General features: G+C 33.8%; 1 protein-coding gene across 1 annotated transcript in view; it reads right to left on the bottom strand.

The window, feature by feature from the left end:
• Nucleotides 1-240: 240 nt before the first annotated feature.
• The window catches only part of PPIP5K2 (diphosphoinositol pentakisphosphate kinase 2), a 75783-nt gene continuing 48042 nt past the window's right edge, over nucleotides 241-27981 (bottom strand). The window contains exons 21-32 of the mRNA XM_060143349.1: nucleotides 27675-27789; nucleotides 24021-24128; nucleotides 23815-23931; nucleotides 20586-20753; nucleotides 18053-18226; nucleotides 16683-16755; nucleotides 14984-15103; nucleotides 14021-14083; nucleotides 12041-12100; nucleotides 10282-10422; nucleotides 7025-7150; nucleotides 241-1952 (exon numbers count right to left, since the gene is read on the bottom strand). Of these exons, the coding sequence (XP_059999332.1) occupies nucleotides 1840-1952; nucleotides 7025-7150; nucleotides 10282-10422; nucleotides 12041-12100; nucleotides 14021-14083; nucleotides 14984-15103; nucleotides 16683-16755; nucleotides 18053-18226; nucleotides 20586-20753; nucleotides 23815-23931; nucleotides 24021-24128; nucleotides 27675-27789 (1378 nt within the window). The 3' untranslated portion in view covers nucleotides 241-1839. The remainder of the gene's footprint in view (nucleotides 1953-7024; nucleotides 7151-10281; nucleotides 10423-12040; nucleotides 12101-14020; nucleotides 14084-14983; nucleotides 15104-16682; nucleotides 16756-18052; nucleotides 18227-20585; nucleotides 20754-23814; nucleotides 23932-24020; nucleotides 24129-27674; nucleotides 27790-27981) is intronic.

The raw sequence follows: 27981 nt of genomic DNA, 5'->3' as shown, positions 1-27981 counted from the left end.
CCAAGTTTGGCGACTACAGTGAAATCACAGTTCTTGTATATCAATGGAAAAATGTGACTTGCACTGAACTTTCTAGTTAGTTTCTATTGTGATAGCTATGGCCAATACTAAGAAATTTTATCTAATATCTAAGATGAGCATTGTTTAATATTAAAATACTTTTCCTCATTCTACTTTGAAAATTAAAAGTAAACGGTCAAAGAAAAGAATAAAAAATAACTTGCCATTTAAGCCATCCTCTGATTCTAGAAATAAAATATTTTAATTCAGTTCCATTTAAAAAATAAAAGTAGTTTCTTTAATCTGACAATGAGCACATTAACCACATTTTCACATACAGAAAGCTTAGGTACATTCAACTGTTTACAAGACATGTCTCCATGTAATACATTTACATTCATGTGAAATATATGAACTTATAGAATTGTATATATTTGTGACTTTTGCATCTGGTACCTTTTAAAATGAACACGTATTATGCTTATTTTCTAAAGTCAATTCATATATGATGATTTAAGGTTAGGAGAGTCTCTACTGAAGGATTTTAATAGCTGCATTCATACGAGAATTCAATAATTTTTCTAAACATAAGCCTCAAACTAAAGCTTTAGCAATTTAAGTTACCTAACTGGCAATGGATGCAATTCTTATCAGGATGTACTGTTTGGTTTACAGTTTAAGTCATTTCAAGTGGTTTATACAATAATTATTTGTGCATCAGGGGAAAGTAAGCACCAAGGATAATAAATATTTTTTCACATTATAGATGAAATCACAATGCAATAATCTCAATTTCCCTTCAAAATCTAACCATTTGAAATGAGAATGTATTTCAAATACTCAATCTTTAAGTTATCTTAGTGAGATCAACTGATATTCTAGAGATAAGAATGGAAATGGTAAAAATAGGTGCTATACATAGTATCTACTAACAATGGAATTCAGATACTCTTCTTTCATTGATTACCTCCATTCTTGAACTCAGTTTTTTAGATCTAAAAAGAACTCTGAAAATAACTAACATTTATAAACTTGTCAACTATATCTTAAACAGAAACTCTAAAGATGTCTTTCTTGCCAATATACAAAGAAAAATTGTCCTGACGAACAAAAGCACCTTATGGTAAGGAAATATATAAAGAAAATATTTTCTACAAATGTATGTGCATAAAGGTATAGTTATCCCAGCTGCATATGTAATATTTTAAATAATACACAATAAAAATTCAAAGCATAGATTGAAAAAATAACCCATATGCCAATATTCCAGTTATTAAATATTGCAGCATATATGTAATCATAACAATTGGGGAAAAAAAGGTTTCTAATCTATATGGTCAATGAAATCTCTTTGGAAATATGCTTTTTAAAAGTCCCCAGTATGGTCATCAAATTTCAAGCTATAGGTTTTTGCAGCCCAGATGTGATCCTCTGAAAGTGAAAATGTGTACAGAGGCCACCTCACAGGTTCTTCAGCAAACAGCATTACTGTGTGACATTGGCACAGGCTGTCTGGGTTTTCCCATTCCTCTTCTTTACCACAGGCACACAGTAAACATCACATTCAGAACAACAGATCTTTATCACCATAAGTTTTGCTACTCATAAAATGCTAATAAACATTGTTTTAAACATTTCCATATCATGACAAAGGCCTTAACTGAATATATACAAAGAATTCTCTAGATGTCATATATCTTTAAATTAATACAGAGATGTATAAGGAGACACAAATTACTTGCTTTGATACTTTTCAGTCAAGGTTTATTGCGTGTCTCTTTCTACTGAACACGTGATTTTTTATAAGTATAATGAGTTCCAGCTTCTGCTAAGAAGATTTCATTTTTTTTTCGCAGTGTTTTTTTTGTGTTCATGCATTTCTGTTTTGCTACTCACACCCTTTTTCCGAGATGAGGTATTGGGAACAACCATACTAGAAGGTCCGCTGGGAGCTATACATAAAAAGAAAAGCTACTGTTTAGATTTTCACAAGCAATCCAAGTTCAGATAATACAAAATAATCAACAGAAGTTCAAATAACATAAAACAAACTTCTCTTTTTCCCTGCATTCTTCCTGGGAAACTCATTTATTCCATCATTTTTAATTAACATCTAATGTCCTAACGACCTTCAAATTTATACTTCTGGTCCAGACCTTTTTCCCTTACCTCAAGATCTGTATATCCTGTACATCCTACTACAAACCTCTATATAGATATTTGACAGGAAATATAAACTTACCATGTTTAAAACAGAACTCATCATTTTCCCTATAAACATCTATTTTCTTCAGTATCTCCTATCTTACCACTATCTAAAAAGCTGAAAGATTAAAGAACTAGAAACATTCTTGACTTGGGAATCATCCTTTTATATCCAAACCAACATCAAGCCCCAATGAGTTATCAAAAAGTTATTCTAAGCCAGGTTACACTTTTGTATGGATGGGCAAGTTCCTGCCAGACCAATCCTCCTCCTGCAGGTAACAAGTATAAGTGCAGGATAAAATATGAAAAAAACAACTACCTGAAGACACTGAAGAATGAACAAAAGTAGGCATATACTAGAAAAGAATCAATATTTGGAAGAAGGGAACAACATGGAGTTAGTCCCCCATGCCCTTTTTAAAAAAGCTTTAGGCTTAAGGACAGGATCCAGTCTGCCCCATGTGGAATGGCTAAAACTGCAACATAAAACTCAGTCCTACTAGCATGAAGAACCAGAAGAAAAGTATTGGGGCAAAAATAGCTGCTTGGAAGTCCAGTGGGGAATCCCAAATCTTTGTGTAAACCCTGATCAAGTGTGTGACTTGAGCAGAGTAAGCTCCTAAGAAGTCCGGCTCAGGCTAAAAGAAGTGAAGTGAAATTTGAGCTGTCAGTCACTTCAGAAGACATAGGTTTTCAATCTGAGTTCAGCCAAGGTTAACTCTTTGCTTTAAAAACAATTCAATACTCTTTGGAGGAACATAAGAGAAACAACAGAGTCCAGTGTTTGTCTAGGATACAATCCAAAATTACTTAGTATATGAAAAACAGGAAATAAACCTTCCTTCTTGGGAATGAGAAAATTTATGAGACCAATCCTGAGATCAGCCAGATTAATAGACAAGAATTTTAAAGCAACTATTTTAACTATGCTCAAGAACAAAGGAAAATATGCTTATAATGAATAAAAATATAGGAAATCTCTGAAGGAAAAAAACTACAAAGAAGAATCAAAACAAATGTCTAAAACTAAAGAATAAATATATGAAATAAAATTTCACTGGATGGGTTTAACAGCAGAATAGAGATGACAGGTAAAAGTGACTATCAACCAGGATTTTATTACCAAAAAAAAAAAAGTCCTAAGCATGCCGCAGTCAGACTTCTGAGAACCAAAGATAAAGGGAAAACACTGATAGCAGGCAGAGAAAAATAATCCATTAACCCATTGCATACATGGGAACAACCAATTCAAATTAACAAAGATTTCTCATCAGAAATAAGAGGAATGACAAGATAGTGGAACAACATCCTTAAAATGCTGAAAGAAAAAACTTTCTTCCCAAATTCTCTGTCCAGCAAAACTACCTTTCAAGAATGAAGGTAGGGCTTCCCTGGTGGCACAGTGTTTGAGAGTCCACCTGCCGATGCAGGGGACACGGGTTCGTGCCCCGGTCCGGGAAGATCCCACATACCGCGGAGCGGCTAGGCCCATAAGCCATGGCCACTGAGCCTGTGCGTCCGGAGCCTGTGCTCCGCAACGGGAGAGGCCACAACAGTGAGAGGCCCACGTACCACAAAAAAACAAAACAAAACAAAACAAAACAACAACAAAAAAAAGAATGAAGGTAAAATAAAGATTTTTTTTTTTTTTTTTGCGGTACACGGGCCTCTCACTGTTGTGGCCTCTCCCATAGCGGAGCACAGGCTCCAGACGTGCAGGCTCAGCGGCCATGGCTCACGGGCCCAGCCGCTCCGCGGCATGTGGGATCTTCCTGGACCGGGGCACGAACCTGTGTCCCATGCATCGGCAGGTGGACTCTCAACCACTGCGCCACCAGGGAAGCCCAAAATAAAGATTTTTTTTTCAGATATAGTAACAGATCTGAAGTATAAGAAATGGTAAATAGATTCAAGTTGAAGGGAAATGAAACCAGATGGAAACAAACACTTAAAAGAAGAAATAAAGAACATTAAAAATAGCAAATATGTGGATAATTAAAGACTTCATTCTCTTTTTAATTTCTTTAAAATACATATGACTCTTTAAAGCAAATATCATAACATTGTACTGTAGCCTTTATAATACATGTGGAAGTAACACATATGGGACACTATGTGTAAAAGATGGAAAGAAGGGAAGGTAAACACACCTATACAGTTGGAAGGTTTCTACATTTTACGTTAAGTGGCACAAAATTGACTCGAAGTAGACCATGAAAAGCCAGAAATATGTATTTACTGCTACCAATAAAAGAATAATGCAAAAAGGTACAGCTAAAAAGCCAATAGATAAGTTAAAATGAAATTCTAAAAAATACTGAATTAATAAAAAAAAACAAGAAGGAAAGAATAAAGGAATAATCATCAGAAGGAATAAACAGAAAATATAATAAAAGAGTAGACCTAACTCAACCATATCAATAATTACATTAAATGTTAATGGACTATAAACACTAACTGTAAGGCACATACTGTTAGAATGGCCTTTTAAAAAAGCCAAATATATGCTGTCTAAAAAAGATCCCCTTAAATATGAAGATAGTTTGGTTAAAAAAAATATACACGTGCATGAAGACCTAAATAGTCATTTCTTCAAAGAAGACATACAGATGATCAATAGGCAAATGAAAAGATGCTCATCATTGCTCATTATTAGAGAAATGCAAATCAAAACTACAATGAAGTACCACCTCACACTGGTCAGAATGGCCATCATTAAAAAGTCTACAAATTACAAGTGCTAGCGAGGGTGTGGAGAAAAGGGAACCCTCCTACACTGATGGTGGGAATGTAAACTGGCACAGCCACTATGGAAAACAGTTTGGAGGTTCCTCAAAAAACTAAAAATAGAGTTATCATATGATCCAGCAATCCCGTTCCTGGGCATATATCCGGAAAAAACTATAATTCAAAAAGATACATGCACCCCTATGTTCACAGCAGCACTATTTACAATAGCCAAGACATGGAAACAACCTAAATGTCCATCGACAGATGAATGGATAAAGAAGATATGGTATATATATATACAATGGAATACTACTCAGCCACAAAAAGAATGAAATAATGCCATTTGCAGCAACATGGATGGACCTAGATGAACTTCATGGACCTAGATGGACTTCACTTATCACATTAAGTGAAGTAAGTCAGAAAGACAAATACCATATAATATCACTTATATGTGGAATCTAAAATATGACATAAATGAACTTATCTACGAAACAGAAACAGACTCACAGATATAGAGAACAGACCTGTGATTGCCAAGGGGGAGGGTGGGTGGGGGAGGGATGGATTGGGGGTTTGGGATGTAAACTATTATATATAGAATGGATAAACAACAAGGTCCTACTTTAAATTAAAGCACAGGGAAGTATATAATATCCTGTAATAAACCAGAATGGAAAAGAATATGAAAAAGTATATATATATATATAAAACTGAAACACTTTGCTGTACATCAGATATTAACACAACATTGTAAATCAACTATACTTCAATAAAATAAATTAAATATATATATATATATATATATATATATATATATACCATGCATACAGTAGTCATAAGAAAGCTGAAGTAGCTAAATTCACATTAGATAAAATAAACTTTAAGACAAAGCATTACTAGAAATCAAAGAGGGAAATTTCATGATGATATTGGGGCAATACATTAGGAAGTCATAACAATCAAATGTGTATGCACCTAATAACAGGGTTTCAAAATTCACAAAGTAAAAACTGACCAAACTAAAGAGGGAAGCAGACAATTCCACAGTTGTGAGTAGAAACTGCTCTCTAAGCAACTACTAGAACAATCAGAACCTCCTCTCCCTTGTACGTGTTGCCATCCCCCAAAATGGTAAATACGCAGAAGATCTGAGTAACATTATCAACAATCTTGACCTAATGGATACTTACAGAACGCTACATCAATAAACTATGGAATAATTCTTTTTTAGTGCACTTGGTACATTTATTATGCATCTAAAACATAGAGAACAATGCACCACGATTCGAAGAGTATTCAGGTTTTAGGTCTACTGACTACTAGCTACATGAACAGGGACAAGTCATAACCTCTCTGCAACTTTCTTCATCTGTAATGGGCAACAACACAATCAAATAAGCCAAGTAAAAACAGAAAAAAGCTGATAAAACATAGTTGAATTTGGTAGTTACAGCACCAGACTGAGAATGGAGAGATTAAAATACTCTAGGGAAAGAGAAAAAAAAAATCTTTCAAACAAAATGACTAAAGTGATGCCTTGGCTCAAGAGAAAAGCAAAAGAAGACAAGACAGTCCATAAATCAGTTTGGAAAAGTATGAGTATGAAGTATATTTTATTAACATATGTGAGGGAAAGGGGGGATAATTAATGGAGGAAAAAACCCCCAAATATGTAAATAGGCTACAATAACAGAGTTCCTAGAGTCTAATGATCCTACTTAAAAACAGATCTTTACATCTACAAAGCAAGCTATTATTACTCCTCTAATTGCTATATATATATATTTTTTTTTTTTTTTGTGGTACGCGGGCCTCGCACTGCTGTGGCCTCTCGTGTTGCAGAGCACAAGCTCCAGACACACAGGCTCAGCGGCAACTGCTCACAGGCCCAGCCGCTCTGCGGCATGTGGGATCTTCCCGGACCCGGGCACGAACCCGTGTCCCCTGCATCAGCAGGCGGACTCTCAACCACTGCGCCACCAGGGAAGCCCCTCTAGTTGCTATATATATATATATATATATATATATTTTTTTTTTTTTTTAATTGCTATATTGAATCCACAAATTCACACACACTCCTAACCTGGTTTGCTGCTTGCTTTAGTACTCTTTATGGTAGCTTCTGGCATTGGGAGGATCTTTGCAGGTGTATATGTATTTAAAGATACTTTTCTTCTTATTATTGGACTGGAACGTGAAGCTGAAGAGGCTGGAAAAAACAAACAAACAAACCCAACATGGTAATTCAATAATTTTCTGACAATTCTATCAAATCTAAACTAACTAGATTACAAATAATTAAATCAGATTGTCTTCCTATATCACCCAGATGAGATTTATCTTCAAGCAAAAGAAATTTAAATATTTTTTTTCTTTCTAATTAAGGTGGGGAGATTGAGAGGTGTGAAAAGGACAAGTAGGTACAATTCTTAAGTATGAAGTCCTCTGGGAAAGGATAGGCTGGAGTGGGGGAGCTATTGGCATGACCTTTTGGGTTCCTAAACAAAGGGAGTTAAGGAGATAACAGAAGACTGATTTGCCTATTACTGCAATTTTGGAAGAGGACCTGATAGCAATAAACACTGTGTCTCTGAAAAATCAATATGTGGGCCAATTATGGCAAATGTGCCTTTGGTGGTTGATACCTACACTGAATGAATACAAATTTCACTGGCAGAAGATCAAAGTAGCCATTAATAAAATAATACACAAATGATTAAAAAGTGCCTAAAACATCCTATAAAGCACCACATCATTACTTAGCTCTTTTCTGCTTGCATTTTTTATCCTATTATAACTTCCACCTCTAACTTATCCAATTAGTATTCTCACACCTTTTCCACCAACCTGATATTGTCAGTGCCTCATTGTAAGCTATCTACTAGTTACCACAAAATTAATTTTGTCCTAGGTGAGAAAAAAATCTGTGAATGACAGATATTAACAATGTCTTCTCCCTTGTTATGAATGCCACAAATTCAGTATAGTTCTATATTATGATGTTACTTCCTTGACAATCCAGGGAATTAAGTATAAATTACATAAATATATTGTGACTACTAAATATTTATTCTGCAGTTACACTATACAATACACGATTCAGATACTTCCATCATAATTGGAACCCTATTTTCTTTAATCAAAGAGAATGGAAAAACCATACACTTTAGGAGACCTGGGTTTTAGTCTTTTTTGAGCACTAACTGGTTAATTTCCTCAATGGTGTCTCTAAGTTTTTCTCTTAAAACAGTAAGCTTTTCTCAAATGAAATCTTAAATAAAACAAATCAAAGCAGAGACTCTGATTGAAGCAACCACAGAAGACACAGGCCTAATCACTCAGCATCCTTCTCTTCCTCATGGAACTTCCTAAAGCTCTTGGGAATATACTTTGAAGACCAATGAATTAGATTAACTCTAAGGTTTATCCAACTCTATGAACTGCATTAACTATACTTACTTTCTCATCTAGTTCCCTTAGTAAGTAATGGAATGAAATTTTAAGAGAACTAGAGGGGTTGGGGTACAACTTGTGTCCATAATATAGAGAAGAGTTAATGAGAACTAGAAAAGGAATTTAATATTTCATTTCATTAATATACCTCAATAATACACTCTGAGGAACTGAATTCACTAACCACAGAAATGAAGCCATCATAAGGTAGCAATGCCACAGCATAGACATTCAAAGATTATCTTTTTGTAAATATTCCACCAAAATTCTCTTTCCAAAACAGATGTCATTACTGCTACTTTACCTTTAAGTCATTTACTGAAGATCTTCTAAACTCAAAGCAGCATTAATGCCTACCCTAAATTCTTATTTACCAATTACAGTCTTTCTTTAATCTCTATTTTAAGATTATAAATCCCTGACCCAGGGAAGCACTGAAATGCCAAGTATAAAGAAAGGTAAAAGAGAAAATGAGAATTTATTTATTCAGGTTCTCTACTACGTTCTGAGGAGTAGCATTGTCCATTCTATCAGCTAACAGAGAATATAAAAGGAAGAACATCCTTCAGTTTCCTGACTTTGACTTTATAGCTTGCAGGTTATTTCATTTGGAGTATTATCAATTCTCAGAATCAGACACATTCATATGTACATTTAAAATTGAAACCTACTTCCCCAAACCATTCCTAAAGTGAAATATTTTAGAACATTCACACCAAGATACCTCTCCATTACCCTTAATGGTTAAAAGCTGACCTCTGCCACCAGATGTGAAAGAGAAAGGCAAAAATGCAGGGGGCACTGTTTGGACAGAATACACTGAATAGAACTCTGCAGAATAATACATTGTGGTTCCCCAGGAAAGGGAGGAGAGTAACAGCAACACACAAAAGTGGCTTTCATCCCAAGACCTCCAATTTCATTCTTGGGAAAAACATATTTACAACATTCTCCTTACAAAAAGGAGTTGGTATACATAGAAAGTTTGTACCTTTCCTAAGATATGACTAGGACTAGCAAGACTTTTAACTCTAAGCAGAGCATTCTCTTTCAGAATGAATGCTTCCTAAACTGGAAATTCCAATGTGTCAAAGAATCCTACAGAGCTGAAAATGACAACAGCCAGCTGACTTCTCACATCTAAAAAGGTAGCCCTGAACATTTCCCAAACTGAAGTCCCTCAGAATAGTTCTACATGATGTTTAAATGCATTACCAAAAAAAGTGTTTTCTCAGCAAGTAAGTTCTGGAAAATGTGGGTGTATAGTTTTCTTTATAGAAAGAAGAACCTTAGCTGTTTATATGCTGATGAAACTACACCTCTTGAAAGGAAGGTGGGATATAATAAAGTTTCCAAAACTTACTTAGCCACAAACCCCCTTTTTTTTTTTTTACACAGAGGAATTAACCTCTTCAGCATATTTTCTGCAGAACACAATTTAAAAAATTGTCCTAATTTGCTCTCTTTAGTTAAGGGCTCTGAGTCTATATGACTGCTTATCAAAAGTGGTGAAGGGATGGGCATGTGGCATGTGTAGGTTAATACAGACTGATGTTTTGTCATTTTTAAAAAGCTTATTATAAAATGACATACAATAGGAATGTGAAAATAAGACCATGACTCTATATTACATGTTGCTAATTTTATTGCTGGGTCTTAGATTTTTCCCCCCTTTCTGTAAAAAAAAAAAAAAAAAGTCTTTGCGGAAGAGTCAAGACAACAGCCTGGTACATTGCATATTACACCAAAGAATTCTAAATAATGTTCTTCTCTTTCTCTCCTAAAATTCTATTTACTATCACTATTGAATTTATGTTTTTATAATTATTTTTATATTCAGATAATCTCTATTGCCTAAAAATCAAATAATAATAATAATTTTCCTACAAATTTCAGGGGTCTTCTGTGGAACTTCACTTGATGGAGAAGCAATGGAAGCAAGAAATTCATCCACCTGCTTTAAAGACAGGGCATTGTGAAGAGTTTCTAGAGGACAAATAGATGGCACCATCGAATACAATTCAAAGCCTGAGGGGAAAAAAACAAAAACAAAAACAAGAGTTGGATATCTTAAAAATCATTAATTAAAAAGGAAGAAGACCATTGCTTAGAACCAGACAGTTTAGATCTTTTCAATCTATCACATGCAAACACACGAGATCTCTGAAGTCATGACACCAGATGCTATGCAGTATGGGGTTGGATCAGGATGTGACAAAGATTTCATTTTAAATGTAACCACATAGTACAGCATGCACACAATTTCTTTCTCTATTTTGGTAAAATCTAAGAATAATACTTAAAGAAAAAAACCTGGGGGAATAATAAACAGAGAAAAATACAGGTTTTTTAGTTTTTACTTTTTAGAATCAGCTCTATTTGATAGGTGAATAAGCTGATGCCATAAATGTGTCCCTGATGCCAGAATGCTAAAGGTAATTTCTTGTTGAAAAACAATTAAGCGATTACTTGTGAAGAGTGATTTTAAATACTTTTCTAGTCATAACAAGGCCAATAATACTCTCTAGTGTGACCCCAAAATAACATCCATTCATTTACGCTGAAATTAAAATTCCAAAACATATTTCACCTACCTTTATTGAATTAACACAATAATTCTATTTTTGGAAATTGCTAGCTGAGTGAAGTCAGGCCAAGTAAAAAGCAATACAAAATACATATATGTTTGCATTCAACACGGCACAGGAATACAAAAATTTCATGAAACAAACCATGCAGATATGTATTAATACCATCAGTGAAACAAAAGCACTTAAATATACAGTTTTTTTAAACAAATAGGACATAGGTTATTCACTTTTTATAAATATTGCCTACTTTATTCAACTGAATGGCTTTTAAAATTGCTTTTATATACAACTAAAATAACAAGTCTTTCTGCATGTACTTTTTCAAAAATTTAAACTAGTCTTCCTCCAAAAGAAATACTTTTAATGTTTAGTTTCTACATAAAGTCTAATATTCTTAACTTAAAAGTAAAAATTAATTAAACTCAAATAGACTAGAAAACTCTCTGCTTCAATAGGCATGTGCTCATTTTAACACTGACTGATACTTATTTAATTTTGGGAGAAAATACTGACCTAAGAACTGTCTAATTCTTAGTTGCAATAGGGAAACTCTGGTTAAAAGAGAATCTATCTTTCAATGAAAACAACAAATCCTTTGATTAACAAAACTGGTATGTTTGATTTTCAGGTGCAAACCAAAGCATGACAGAACATCACATATACTTAAAACAAAACAAAACTATAATACCATAGCAGCAGCTAAAGCACCTAAGTTAAGCACTAAAGAAATTAGGCTTCCACAAGTACTACATTTCTTTAAAAGTACAAGATTCATGCAAATAAGCGCAAACCCTTTCCTTGCATTATGCTAAACTTAATACTGTGGCTTTTTTATCCTTTCCTCAGAATGTTTATAAGTCTTTTGTAACAACTGTTTTCTTGCACTTGCCTGTTAGATTTTATAACAGGCAAATGACAATATAATCAAGTCCCCTTGGACTACATCTTTTTCCATCTATCCTTAGTAAACTTTTTCTTTAATGCACAGTGAAAGGGTTAGCGCAGCAGTTTAAAAAGCCACCCTGCTGTCATGTTTAGAAGCTATAAAAACATACCACTGGAGCCTAGAAATTCCACAGAGGAAACGGACCAGCACCTATAGAGGTGTAGGTGTTCTGCACAGAGGCCCAGAAAATAAGGTAAAGCACTGTCAGAAGATACTTGTTTCACCATGTTCTTTGAACTAAAGATGAAGGGGAGGGGTAAGTCCATAATATGTGTTAAGATGGAAAAAACATGAAAGTTAAGGAAAAGAAAAAGAAAGAGTCAAATGACAACTCATAGGACAGATAAGACAACACAGCATAAAAAAGAAAATTTGAAACCCAAAAGAAATATTTATAGAATTGAAAGGAATGCATTTTATATGCATCAAGTCACACAATGTGTGGAAAATCCACATTTTTAAAAAGTCTAAACCAAAAGAATATAAAATTACTCTATTTTCTGTTAAACTTAACAAAAGCTTTTTTATTTTTAAGCTTCAGTAAACAAAGATTTCTCCTATATAAAACTTGCAATACTGGCTATAAACACATAAGCATTTTGTATAAAAACTATAGTCAGTCTTAAATCTTCAATGTCTCTTCTTTAGAATTTTGTGACTTCGGTTTTCCTTGTGACTTCGGTTTTTCTTGTGACTTTGGTTTTTCTTCTAAGAAGTTCTTATGCATGTGGGTTCTTTAGAAGCTGCAGCTGTATCAAATAAGGATCTTTTTCTTCAAAAAGTAGCATTTAAACAGCTACAATGGAGGGAAAGCACATTTAGCTTTAAGGCTAAATTTTCACTTGTTGAGGATTAGATCTTCTTACTCCACCTTCAAGAAGTATTAGTGCACTGTTAACTTAGGTGTACTGTTAAAGGATCCAGAAGGAGAAGAATGACTATAAACTTGTGTTCAATCCCTGAGCTTCATAATAGTTTCTGAAAGAACTGACCTGAGTTTTTGAAAGACTTACTTACAATTAAAAAGAAAAAGAAAAAAAACTGCATGGATAAAAACAACTTCATTCCGAATAAAAGCAAAAACATGTATGTTTTCTTTTAAATTCTTTGATTCTGAGTTATTTAAAAATGATTAGTAAATATTCCCTCTTGTCCCACATGAAAAAAGCTCTATGTAAGAAAGCTGTAATAGTGCAAAATTCAGCTTATAAATAATGGCCACAAAACCTTCCTGTTCAGCCTCAAAAACTGAATTTAATTGAACTGGTTGTCTAGATTTTTAGCCTAGTCTTCTTCCTATCAGGAGCCCTCCAAATCCTAACAAAAAGCAATGATACACCCCCAAAATTGGTTGCTCGACAGCAGCAAACCATATTGCCACATGAAGACAAAGTGAACGCTGAATGAAGTTTTCAGAGTGCTCCAGACCAAGTTGGGTTTTGCTTTAGACAGGGATAAATAATGTTACACAGTGAAACCTGCATCCCCTGGTTCTCAAGAAGTTTTCAAAGACACATCTCATTTGGCTATTTGACAAGTGTGGTTCTGTATTTTTGTTAAATAGCTCAATGAAACAACCATGTGATCATGGTTGGGAGAACTGGAAGATTGGGATTGACCTATATATACTATTATGTATAAAATAGATAACTAATAAGAACCTGCTGTATAAAAAAATAAAATTCAAAAATTCATAAAAAAAGAAAATAAATTAGAAAGAAAAACACATTAAAATTATTAAGAATTAAAAAGAAAATAAATAATACTAACTGTATTTTTAAAATTACATAGATTGATCACTTGAGAAATCAGAAGGAATTTTTAGGTGCTAATTAAGTATTAAAACTCATCATCATTGTGGTCATTTAAAAGTTTGATGAGTAGTGCTAAATTATTGTCTAAATTACAGATGAAACAGGGAGCAAGACAGTATCAATATTTTGGGTGAATAATAAGTTAGAATTGTATGCCAATTGAAATTAAGGACTGAGAAATGAATGATACTGTATACCCCACATATTTTGAAACAGAAGAAAAATAAAAAAGGATGAAGCAGGGGATTATCTTTTAAAATAAAAGCAAAACGTACCATTGGTTGGGTGTCGAGCAAATGAGATAGAAAACCTTTTAACAGCAGAACCGCGTGTGGCGTCTGAGAAAGAGAAAAACAGGTACCTGAAATTCATAACAGCTACCAAAAGAAGGACACTTAAAAAAAGAGGAGGAAAAACAAATATATAAGGAGGTTAGAATTAGGTGACATGCAGAAAGGATGGTGAGAGAGAGAAATAAGCCAAAAACTGGTTAAAAGAAGTAAATGGCTTGATGATAGAGGCAAAGTGTTTAACGAAATATACAAAAGAAAGAAAAGCAGGATGAGCTGGCAATTCTGGGAAAGCCATGTTTTACTGAGTAAAATAAATTTGTGGATACATGAGAAAAAGTTTCAAATAAAGCTAATTCAGAAAGGGCTAATAAACACTCCTATTAACAAAAGGGGCAAGCTTCTGTGAGCCTCAAGAGATGTTCTGAATACTATAATTTAAGGTGTATTAACAGTAATGAGAGGATTTCCTTCTACTAGGCATCCTAAAATATTCTCATCTTATGTTTATTCTTATAAAAATATTGCCAATATGATATTTTCTTCTACTTATAAACATTCCATTCACTTTATTTATTTAGATCAATACTAGTAAATAAAATAAGGTTTAATAATGAACAAACGTTTAAAAGATCAAAGAAAGATTTACTCTTTATAATATGGCTTATCAACTATTTAAAAGAAGAATACATATGATGTAGTTCTAAATTTCATATTTCAGTGAAATACTCACTGAAGAAGTACTGTAAGTCTAACTACAATTAACTATTTGATGAAACATGGACCCAAGTAGTGAATAACAGAGCACTGATAGTCACTTAGGCAAAGGGTGCTAGGATTCCACTTGCATCAGTTAGTGGCCTTAGGCTTGCCTTTGAGAAATATCGTATGCTCATGGGTGTGTGCATGGGTGTAGGTATGAATCTGTGTGTGCATGTGTGCACATACCATCTATGCAGCCAGAAGAGGTCAGCTTTTTACGATGAGTACGAGCATAATCCTGTAGGTTAGGTGCGCTTGAAGAACCCCCGAGCACCGAGGTGCTAAACAGGCCCGCACAGTGAGACCCTGATGGGAGTTAGAGAAAATACATACAACAACGGGTGTTCTTCTATTCACATTGGGAATTCATGCAGCATGCAATAACATGGCTCTTACCACACATACTTGGCAGTGCCCTGAACAGGCTCACAATTCACTTTTAATGTCAACTTAATACAATCACCACCACCATTTATCATATGTACAAATGGAGGCATTTTACACTGGAGAAAATGTTCTTTGAGGAAAATAATATGCCCACACAATAATTAGACATATACATATTTAAAAAAACACTATCATAAAAATTAATTTAGGATGATAAGGAATTCTGTAAATCAATTTGCGTGAGCAGGCCATATAAAAAAACTTCTCCTAGCATAAATTAAATCATACTAAATCAATATTTTTGAATGTATATCTGTAAATGAAGAAGCTTTCCTGATGCCCTTGAATTTGAGTTATTAATATCTATTATGAAATTTGTGAGAAGACCAGGTGAAACAATTCCTTTTAAGTGGTCATTCAGGCCTAAATCACTCTAAATTCCTAATACTTAAATGATTTAAGATCTTAATTAATAAGACCCCAATCTAATGCTTAACTTGTAGTAAAAGTCTTTATACCCAAGTAAAACTTTTACCACTGGGTAAGGATTAAGTAAATTTTTATCAGATGCATTATGATATATAAAGAAAGGAGTAATATATATATATATATATATATAAAATATGTATGTATATATATATACACACACACGTGTGTGTGTATGTGTATCTGGCAAGACACTGTGGGAATATCAAAAGTTATCAATTAACAAATATGTAATTAAAGAGAGATTTTTCAAGTATGTAGGCATCAATGGACAGTTCATAAACTTAGTATAGAGATCATAGTACATACATAGTCGAAACATAATGAAATTTATTTATGCTGTTATTAAACTGATTTAGACAACTATTTACAGAAAATAATATGTCATTATCTCATGTAGTTTATCTATCATGACCTTAAAACTAAAATAAGTTTAGAAAGGTCTTTTTCAATGTTGCTTTGCTTGAGTGTTAGCAAAGAAACAATTATGTTCTGTAGGTCAATGAAGAATTAACATTGTCACTGTACATTAGTTTTGCTTTGGCTTTCCTTAAGAGATGACCAAAACCAAAAGGATAATTAATATACCCAGACAGGGTTTGAAACACTCCCCACTTAAAAATTTTTTTAATCAGAATAGTAGATTCTTTTTGTATGTGATAGCATATTTTCATCTTTATCAGCTGGGAAAAATGAAGTTTCCTTCCTAAATTAAAACATGTTGGGATTTTAACTTATAGAATACAAGATTAAAAATGAGCACTGGCAATTAGACTAAGTAGTTTACATTATGGGCATTCAAAAGGGTTATGAAATAAAATTAATGCTATTTCGTATTTATTTCATCAAAACTTTATATTTTGAGCTTTATGACTCAACATTTCTGAATTAGTGTATGTTAAATAAAAACTAAAGCATAGCATTTGGTCATGCTTTCACCTCTGAAGAGTTTTACATGTGTGCAAAATAGTGAGTTTAAGATTTGGAATACAACTTCCTTTAGACCACATACCTACAGTAGGGTTCTGCTTCTGTTCTACAAGAGTTCGTGGTGTTCGCAAGTAATTAGCATTTTCAGATACAACCTGCACAAGGAAAGCAAAATAAATGAACTAAAACAGTAAAATAAATTAAAAAGTCCATACTTCATTTGCAGCCTGTTCCAGACAGACAAAGGTTAATAAGCTGTATGATAAATATTAGTAGAAATACACAAATTATGAAAGATCATGCAAGATCCCCTTCTGAAGGGAGTCCATTTCATATGAGGTCCTTGCAATGAAGTGGTGCGAAGCAGGCATTCAGAATTAAATATCATGTATGAAACAAGACAGATGAAAAGAAACAATTAATAGACAATTAATAATTTCACTCTCTCTTAAAAGAAGCCAAATGCCCACTCTTAAACGGCTCCTGTATTTGAAGGGGGAAAAAACAATCACAAACAAAAGAAAGGACAGACAGACTGTTGAGATCACCATACAATTACTGATCCATGCACAGGCTTTATCAGAGTAACCTTTAAATATTCACAGCCTTAATGGATACCATAATCCCTTTTCCTATAATCAATGCATTATATTTCCAAAAGGAAATTGCTGAAATTCTCGGAAAAGTCATGTGTATGAGCAGACCTTCCATTGTGAAAAAACAAAAAAACTAAAAAAACCCACAGTATTTTAAGTTTCCAAATGTCATCACAAAAAGTCCTTCTGAAGTAATTTTATTTTGACCCCTTTTGTTGGGGCATATTATTGATGGGCACATATACATTGTCCCCTTTTATCTTAAAGAGAGCATTAAGATATTATACAACTAAAAAAACCCAAACTGTATGTAATTATTAGATACTTCCAGATAATAGAAAGCGAGGGAGAGAACCATCAGTATTAGATGTATCCTGCTAATTAACATAGGGCCACATAAATTTTGATATTTAAAAAAATGTTCACATTCTCAGCAAATTCCAAATGGAATCTATTTTTCAATTATGGGGGAAAAGGTTATTAAATTTTCTTATCATCAAATTATGTAATTTCATTTCTGAATGTTTTAAAGAATAAGTCAAAAAAATGATTTCTTTACATTTAAAAAATTTTAATTAACAAGCTAAAGTTCCAGGAGTATAAAATTTATTGACTAATTTTAAAATCCTGGATATTTAAAAAACCCCCAGTAAAAATGCTAAACACATGCAATGTAAGTGGTTTCTTTCCCTCAAACATTGTGAGACATTACAAGCATTTTTAAGTGAATTCAAAATTTAAAAACAGAAGTATTTACTCTGATGTAAAATATAAGGGATTAGATGTCCTCAAAGACAGCTGTTTGTTGCTCTGAATGCGGGGAGGAAAAATGTTTAATGAAGTAAAGTTTAAAAACCTGTTGCCATGAGCCAAAAATACTGGATGTGAAAGCCAATGATTTGGGGGAGACAGGGGAAGAAGTGATTTGTTCCCCTGATCTGCGTCTTCGACGCCCAGTACCCACACCACTGGTGTAATGCAGCCAGGTACCAGTACCCTCTGGGCTAGACACACTCAGGGGGCTCTCTTCCTGGAAGTGAGAAAGGGGCAAAAAAAAAAAAAAAAAAAAGCAGAGCATGCAAAGTTAGATACAACAGAGCCAAATGATCAGAAAGAAAAAAAAATACAGTTTGTTTGCATTTGTTTATCAATTTTTAAAAAACTATTAAACAGTAATTTGGGAGCCAAATATTTTAATATTTGAGAAATTGATCGGAATGAGTTATAAATCTACTTGTAAGTACTAATGATTATGAGAATTACATTATTATCTTAAATATACAAAATATTTATACTGCTTAATAGTTGTCACTTCCCTCTTAGAACTTGAAAGATTTTAACAATTTTTTATCTTAGCAATGTTAAAAATATGATATTCAGGAGGTTTTATGCTATACTGGGCAAACTTTTCAACCCAAAGCACTAAAGAATCCTGCAAAGGGTTAAAGAGACTTCATTGTATATATGTATGAAAGGAAATCTGTCTGCCAGACAAAAAAAATTAGAGATAGTAAGATGGAGGATTCAAATTGCACTTGTTTACACTTTCAAGCTATCTATTTATTTACCCCCTCCAAAGATTATTTATAGAGTTCAGTAGGCAAAACATGCAGCAAACATTCTCATTTTACATGTTTGCATGTTCAGGTTTCAGACAGTGAGGACAGAGTAAAATCTACTTGCACAAAATGAAGAGAATAGTCTTTTTCTCTGTATGTCTTTTGGAAGTACAAACTTCTGATATCCATGGAGATGATGGACGCTGGAAAAAGTCTTCAAGGTTTTACTTGAATAATTTACCTTATGGAAGTAAAAGTTTAGCATGGCATAGAAATAATCTCTTGAAAGCAACTATTTAAGTATTTACGAGAAAAAGGTTTATAAATGTGTTCTGCGTTTTAAGAGTTAACAAAGGGCAGTGATTTTGTTGAAGATTTCACAAATACAGATGAGACTCAGAATACGTTTGACTGTATCAGTGTTACAGACTTCTTCTGGAGTTCAGAAAAAAGGTTTAATGGTGAAATTCTGAACAGTCTGATGAATTGCAGATTGCTTTGTTCAACACCACCAAAATCACTGCCCTCACACAAATGGTATTTTAGGTTACATTAATAAATGTCATTTCCCAATTTTCTGAAATTAAAGATAACTGAACATAACCCCAGGTTTCTCATTCTTAAATTAAGCTATAATAGAATAATCCCAAATTCTACAATTTTTAATCATCCTCTTTTTATTGGGTTGGCCAAAAGAGTGCAGGAAAAACCCGAACGAACTTTTTGGCCAACCCATAATTAACTTAAAATATCCCATTCACGGGAATCCTAACTAGTAAACATTTTCAACTGTAAAATTACAACAATCTATTTTATCGAGATGTTTTTCCTATACATCATTGTCAAATTGGGACACATACATTTGAAATTTGAGAAGCACATATGTTTGTATAATTTGGGGCTATAGAAATGAGCATAATTCTCATTTGTTGGTGTTTACGTTCCTATTCACCAACTGCTAGATGTTATACCTAACTCTTAAGATTTGGCATATTTAATCATCAACAAAAAATATTTTTCTAACTTAAAAGTTGATGGTTCTTCCTATCTTATACTTTTACTTGAGCATTTAGAGAACATTTTTAAGCACTGATCTCAAATCAGTGCTGGGGGAATCATCCTATAGAGAATATAAATAACCCAAAAAGAAGGTATTCAGAGTATAAAAATGTATACAGATGTTAAAGATTTACTTAAACTTTACTCCAACTGCTCAACTTTCCTTTCTTTTTTTTCAACTTTCCTTTTTAAATGTTATTTTAGTAGTTATTTAAATGTTATTTTGTTAGTGAGCATAAGAATTAGCCTGTTATTTAATTATAGACCTTAATATAATATAAAGGTAAATTTTTCAACCATAGCATCAAAATTTCAAATTCCTATACTGACTTTTGCAATCAGATTAACAATTCAGAATCTCACATCTTAATATACAGTGTCATTGGAATCAGTTGTTGCTGAAGCATCTCTGGCAATTCCTCACTACTTTTAACCAAAAATTATTCCTGATCCATTATATCAGACTTTGAAAAAAGTTCTTTATTAGAATAACCTAAAGTGACAAGAAAATAATGGATCAAGTCTTCAAAAGGCCTTATTTACTACTTCTATTCAACTTTGCTATGAAAACTATAAAGCTCCAAATTCTAAAATTAATCTTTGCATTTTCTAACTGCCTCTATATTTTAAAAAATTTATTTGAAAAATAAAGTTGACAATTAAAAATCTGTTAGGTTCCCAAGCTTGATAATTAAAGCTGTATTTTCTTTTCTGTTTTATTAAAATATAGTTACTTTACTTCATAAAAAACATGCTCTGATATATACTTACTTCATTTGCAGCCATCTTCCTAGATCTTGGAAGTGGAGACTTCCTGTGTATATGAATTGGCTCTGATACCATAGGTTTAAACAATATCACAGCTCGATCAACCTCATCTTTTTTAGAAGTATGTGGCTCATCATCACTATCAATTTTAAAAGATCTCCTGCCTTCACTCTGTGCAGAAAGAACATAACATAATAAAATTCAGATAAAACAAATCAATCTCTTCAGATGAACAAATTCAACCACCAACTGGTATAGTCACTTGCAGTACATATACAAGTTTGTTTATTCAAGTAAATTAATAATTGAATTCTTATGAAAGCCTAGTATTATTGTGGATATTGTAAGACAGATGACAGAGTTCCTGACTTCAAGAAATACATACTCTTTGGATACATTAAACCATAAAACGACAATAAAGAGCCATATAAAACAAAGTACTTAATTAAATTTCATCCAATGCCCAAATAAATAAGCAATAATAATAAATGACAGTAAGAAAAAAGAGATCAGTTTTGTTACCAGTAATGCCATCAACTCAATCACAAACTGAAACAGTATCTGAAGTTATAAATTTTAGAAAATTCAAACTCTATGCCAAATATTTCCAACAAATGTAATGACTGCATACTTAAATAACAACCATTTGATGACTCACTGAATATTTAGTGAGTATGTACCATGTGCCAAGACACAGATGAATAAGATACTGTCCCCAATTATAAGAATCTCACAGTATAGTACAGAAAACAGATACGTTTAAAAAAGTTACACTAAATATCCATCTAAATAGAATGGGTAAGGCTTCCCTGGTGGCGCAGTGGTTAAGAATCTGCCTGCCGGGCTTCCCTGGTGGCGCTGTGGTTGAGAGTCCGCCTGTCGATGCAGGGGACACGGGTTTGTGCCCCGGTCCGGGAAGATTCTCACATGCCGCAGAGCAGCTAGGCCCGTGAGCCATGGCCGCTGAGCCTGCGCGTCTGGAGCCTGTGCTCCGCAACGGGAGAGGCCACAACAGTGAGAGGCCCGCGTACCGCAAAAAAAAAAAAAAAAAAAAGAATCTGCCTGCCAATGCAGGGGACACGGGTTCGAGCCCTGGTCTGGGAAGATACCACATGCCGCAGAGCAACTAAGTCCGTGTGCCACAACTACTGAAGCCCACACGTCTAGAGCCCGTGCTCCACAACAAGAGAAGCCACCGCAATGAGAAGCCCACACACCGCAACGAAGAGTCACCCCCGCTCGCCACAACTAGGGAAAGCCCACGCACAGCAACGAAGACCCAATGCAGCCAAAAATAAAAAAATAAATAAATTTAAAAATAAACAGGACGGATAAATTGGGTAAATTACACTAAAACACATATTTTAAAGCACTAAGAATGGGCAAACTAAAACTAATTACATCAATGAATCTTATGAACGTGCGTTAGTTAAAAGAAGCCAAGCAGAAGTACATAAAAACCTTCATCAAACTAAGGGGTATAGAAAATAAAGATAAACTCCTTCAACCAGGTAAGGGATATCTAAAAACTTGAAACAATCATCACAATTAATAAATCACTGGAAGACAAGAGTGCCCACCATCACTAAATCTATTCAACATTTTGCTGGACATTTGTCATCATTCACAGATATGATCATATACATAGAAAATTCAAATGACTCTATGTATAAATTATTAGAATGAATAAACAGCATGCAGTAAGGTTGTTAGTTATAAAATCTCTCTATAAAAATGAGTTAAAATTCAATATGAAAATAGCAAACAGAAAATGAAATTTAAATAAGCCATTTATGATAACATAAAGAATTTAGGAATTACTCTGACAAAGAAAATACAAGACATTAAAAAAAGTCTTAATTTTATCAAGAACATATAAAGAATAGCTCACTAAATTCAGAGCTGTATATCAAGTCCTTGGACTAGAAGATTCAATTCTGTAAAAGTGTTATTTCTCTCAACACTGATCTGCAGAGTTTATGTAATTTCAATCAAAATTCCAAAAAGTTCACTTTGAAACATGACCTTTTGCTTTAGTTTGGGAATGAACAAGGATGATACTAAGGATGCTTAGTATCAACACTTCTACTCAACACCATACTAGTCCTAGCCAGTAGCACTTCACAAAAAGCATATTCAAATAACCAATGAATATAAGAAAAGGTACTAATCCTTATTGGTCATGAGGGTAATGTAAATTTAAGCCACAACAAGATATCACTACATAGTCCCCAAAATAGCTATATTAAAAACACTAATCATACCAAGTGCTGATAAAGATATGGTAGTATCTTTGGAAAGTTATTTGACTGTATTTTAAAAAGTTGAACATATGCATACCCTATAACCCAGCAATTTTATGCCTACATATATATCCAAAAGAAATGTGTACATGTGTTCAGAAAAAGACCTGAACAAGAATCTTCATAAAAGCACCCATCTTCAAACCTTGAACTGGAAACAAATCAAATGATCATCATAGTGAAATGGATTAATAAACTGCACCATATTTATTTAATGTAATCCTACATGGCAACAAAAATGAAGAACCGATGAATCTCAAACACATAATGAAAGAAACCAAACCCACTCTCCACCCCCAAAAAGCACATATTTTGTGATTTCATTTGTGATCATAAAGTCCAAAAATAGACAAAATTAATCTAAGTCATGATAGTAGGTAACTTTGGGGAGAAGGCAGGGAGGTTGTGAGAAAGAGGGGGCACAACTGGTTCTTCTAGAATGATCTTCTATCTATAACCTGGCTAGTTGTTTTACAATTGTGTTCATTTTGTGATATATCATTAAACTACAAACTTATGATTTAGGTATGTTTACAAATATGTATTATAGTTTAGTAAAAAAGGTTTAAAGCTGAGTACATATTTAACTTTTGTAAGGTTAAGAATTAAACTGCAGTAATTCGTAACAAGTGCTTAGCATAGTAAAGAATGGACTAGTCCTCAAGTAGGACTTGAGGACAAAAACAAAAATTATAGTTATCCATGCTAACTACTGATCTTAAAAATCCAAAAAATCTAGAGAAAAGATAAAATATAAAATTCTAATATTCATAAAAATGTTGTCTACCCAAATCATACTTCAAGAAATTTAAACCATCTTGCTACTTAGTTGAGATAAGAATTATAGTACATAATAGAAAATTCTTAAAGAAACCTCATTTATATTTAGAACTGTAGTAACTAAGCAATGAAAATTTCATCTTCATTACCTCCCTTGAAGCTGGTCTATATCCATAGCCAGATGGTAAATTTTTGTCTTCTTCACATCCTTTGGCTCCTGGACTAAAATGTAATTCAACATGAAAGCGTTCCTCAGAGGAAAGATCCTAAAAAATGTTACAGAACACTTTCAAAATGAGAAACTTCAAGTTATTTATTTACCTCTGGTAACACACGCAAATCAAGACTCTGTTACCTTGTTAGGATCCTCGTAAAGCATGATAACAATCTGAGTCATGTAGTTGAGTTCACTGACAACATTTAAATAATCCATAGCTCGTTTCCACTGTTCATCCTTTGATTCCTGAACAAATGGTAAGCATTTTCTCATATTATGTTACTTTAAAACCACTTTATTTTCATTATGGTAATTTGTTTAATCCTGATTGATACCACACAAATGAGGTGAATACTTAATACTCAACAAGCTTATATATACTCAACAAGCTTTCTTCTCCTGCCACCACCCTAAGTGTAAACTACATCATCTTTCTTTAGATCACTGTGATAGCTCCCTAAATGGTTTCCTCATATCTACTTCTATTTGTCTATCGTCTACACAGAAACCAAAGCCATTCACTTCCCTGCTTAAAACCTTTTAATGGCTTCCCAATCTTCTTAGAATCCTCAAGGCATGGCTCTCCAAACTTATCTGTTACAATTTTATGCATCACTCACTATTACACTCCAATTATAGGCTTTCTCTCCATTCTTACATCTTCTATGTTCTTTCTACCTTATAAATAAGTGCAAGGAAGTTAAAAGGTGACCACATAAGAGATGTATCTCTCCTCCCCTAAAACAATTCCATCATTACTAATGGATATATAAGCTCTTGCCTTGCTAATTAAGGGTCATTTTTTTCTCTATTTCTTTTATTAAAGCTCCACTAATCCTCATATGTATGCAAGGGATGCCACTTTGCTATCCTATTAAGGAATAAAAAACAAGAGAAAAGAACATATGAATTGGAAAATTTGATGGGAAAAGAACACTTACATAGTCTTAGGGTAACTCTGATAATAACTATTCATCAAGGCCCAATGATAAGAGAAATTAAGAATCAGGAGACATATACCAAATCTTCATACATTTCACTGACTGCCCTTTATTTTAAAAAGTACAAAAGAAAACAAAGTTGAATTCATTTTCTTTTAAAGATTATTTTTTTATAGATGTGCATAAATGTATATGCTAATATATATATATATATATACACATAAAAAGTTTTTTAATTCTTATTTTTTGCTAGTTTGGAGATGGCTGAAAAGATATTTTTGATATATAATAGAAGTGGCATTGTATTCTAGATAATTTGTGGTTTGAGTGTACTGAGAAACAAAGGGGATATTAAAATTTCTAAGTCTGTGTGGTTATCACTTCCACTGCCAATCTCTAAAACATCATTTTCTTTATTTTTTCACATACAAACTTCCTGGGAATCTTATTAATAGCCACTGCTTCAGCCATCATTAATATGTTGGCTTACCAACTCTGTACCTTTAACCCAAACCTCTAGCCTTACATATAAACATACTACTGGTCATCTTCACTTGACTAGCCTACTAGTGCCTCAAATTCAAGCTATCTAACCTCATTACTTTCCTTCTAATGCCTGATACTCCCCCAAGTGTTACTTATCAGTGAATGATGAGTAATTTTGTGGATGATCCTGTTAGAAATATGGGAACCTTTCTTGACTCTTTTCTTTCTTATCTTCCACACCTGTAAGCAAAGAAAGGGCCTCAAGGAGAGTGTTGGTGAAAGTTAAAATGCCTCAAAAAGAGAGTGTTAGTGAAAGCCTGAAAGGGCACTGAGGAGGTTGCTGGTGAGGGACTATAGGAAGGTTAAAAAAAAATCTTACTGGAAACTATAGGAAAAAGAACCCTTGTTATGTAGTGGCATAAAGTGTAGAAACACTATAGCCTGCAGACAGTGGAACTCAATGAGCTAGCTACCAAAAATTCCAGGAAAAATTCTCAAAAGGCCACCAAGATTCTTCTCACTACCTGTGATGAACTATGAGAGGGGGGAGATAAACTACAGGAAAATGGTTAATTAAAGGAGCCAAGACTTGCAGACTTCAGAAATAAAACTGTTTCTCATTCCTAGCCTCTCCAGAGAGCAAAAAATGCTATAGTTAAAAAGTGGTTTCCAGGAAGAACAGAAATGCAGGAATCTGTCATGAAAACATGGGTGTGATTGTAAAAACACTTGCTAAGACTTCAGAAAGATTTAAGGCTCACAGACCTTTCAAAGACGCAAAGACTTTCTCAGGATTATACTAGCATGTCTCTCAGATACTCACTATTAAGCAATAAGGACTGCTGAGTACTATCCCTCAGTAGACACAGAGGGAGCCCAATGTAAAAATGGGCTTATTCTTAAGATTTGTGGGTGTGAACTGTTTAATAAAGTAGATTATAAATTACTCCTTTTTGTTTTGTTTTTTAAATTATACCATCTTGAACTAAAAATAAACAGACCTTTGGATCCCCAAACTTCCTTGGACAGGAAGCAGGTTAAAGAAAACTACTTAGCTGCAAATGTGAGCTACTTTTTATGGAAAAGGAAGGATGACCTAGATGAAACAATTAAGAACCCAAAGTATGAAGCCATGAACCATTATAAACAACTCCCTGGCAGTATGACAGAGCCCTAATTAAGGAATGGGCAGTAAGTACCTAGGCAGATTTCAAAATTGCTATGGACCAGTGACCATGGTGTACCTTCTGTTTTCCCCTCTTTTGAAAAGGTTATCTACAGCAGTTATTCTATGCTTATCCCACCACTGTATGTCAAATGTATGAAGGACAGACAATTGGTATCTTCAGTTCATAGGTCTTTGAAATGAGATTGAGTTCTCCTGAGCACTCAAGGAGCTCTGCCCAAGGAGTCCCATCCACACCTGGACCTGATTTAGATAATGAGATCCTGGATGTCAAGTTTATGCTATAATAGATAAGCCTGAGGGAATACTGGAGGAGAGGTGAATTTTGCATGAGGGAGAAATATGGATTGTGTGGGTAATGGACATACTGTGATAGACTCTGTTTTCCAAATATGGCCACCAAAATACATCCAATCCCAAGTATTCATCTTACAATAAGTAAGTGACAGTGATACTCCACTCATCTAGTAATATGGGTCTATTCCCCACCCCTTGAACCTGGATGGGCCTCTGTGACTGCCTCCAAAAATGCTCAGCAGAAGTGATACTACATAACTTCATAAGTTAGGTCATAAAAATGCTTTGTGCTTGCTCCTTGCTCTTTTAGGAAGTTCACTTTTGGAACTCAGCTGCTATGTTCTGTGCATCAAGCACCAGACATGAGAAGAAAGTTGTGAGATGACTTGAGCCCGAGCCACTGTCTGACTGCAACATAACGAGAGGCCCAATGCAAAACTGCCTGATCACAGTCAGCCTTTAAACCATGAGAGAGAAAAATAAAATGACTGTGGTTGTTTTAAGACAGTAACCTTTGGTATGATTCATTACATAACAGTAAATAAGAGTCACAATGTCCAACCAAACACCAAGTCCTATTGATTCTAACCTCTAAATAATGCAAATTCATCAGTTTCTCTTTATCTCACTGCCACTGGCCTGTAACATTACCTAAAATATTTTGTATTATTGTTTGCTTAAATGGATCTTCTCCAAAGGGAAGAGAACATGTCATTATCTCCAACATCTAGCAGAGTGCTTGGTATAAAGTAGACCCTTGACAAATGATAGTAAATAATGAATTATTAAAAACTGCACAGTAAAAAAATGGTGTTAGTGATTTGATTATAAATTCAATAACACATATTTGTTAAATAGATTTATATAACTTATCCTACTTACATCACATAAGGCACCATAGCGAAGAATAGACAGTAAAGAATGTACATGACTTTCACTGGTGAAATATAGTCTGGTACGGACATGACGTTCAGGTGACAGAACACCCCTGGAATACCTAGAGTAAGGAGCAGACACTGTTAAAACGTAACCATGCAGTTAAAACTTAATGAAATTATTTTGTAAAATGGAATTTAATCTTACTAGAAGTAAAAGAAGATAGTAAGCAAATCTATCACTCTTCCAATAACAATTGAGGCGTTATCTTAGCAGGTATTCCTCTAACATGAAGATAACTGGAACTAACTGG

The sequence above is a fragment of the Lagenorhynchus albirostris genome, chromosome 3, assembly GCF_949774975.1.
Source record: "Lagenorhynchus albirostris chromosome 3, mLagAlb1.1, whole genome shotgun sequence".
Classification (NCBI taxonomy): Eukaryota; Metazoa; Chordata; class Mammalia; order Artiodactyla; family Delphinidae; genus Lagenorhynchus; species Lagenorhynchus albirostris.
Note: the sequence above shows the minus strand (reverse complement) of the source record. Positions and strands in the feature narration are given on the sequence as shown.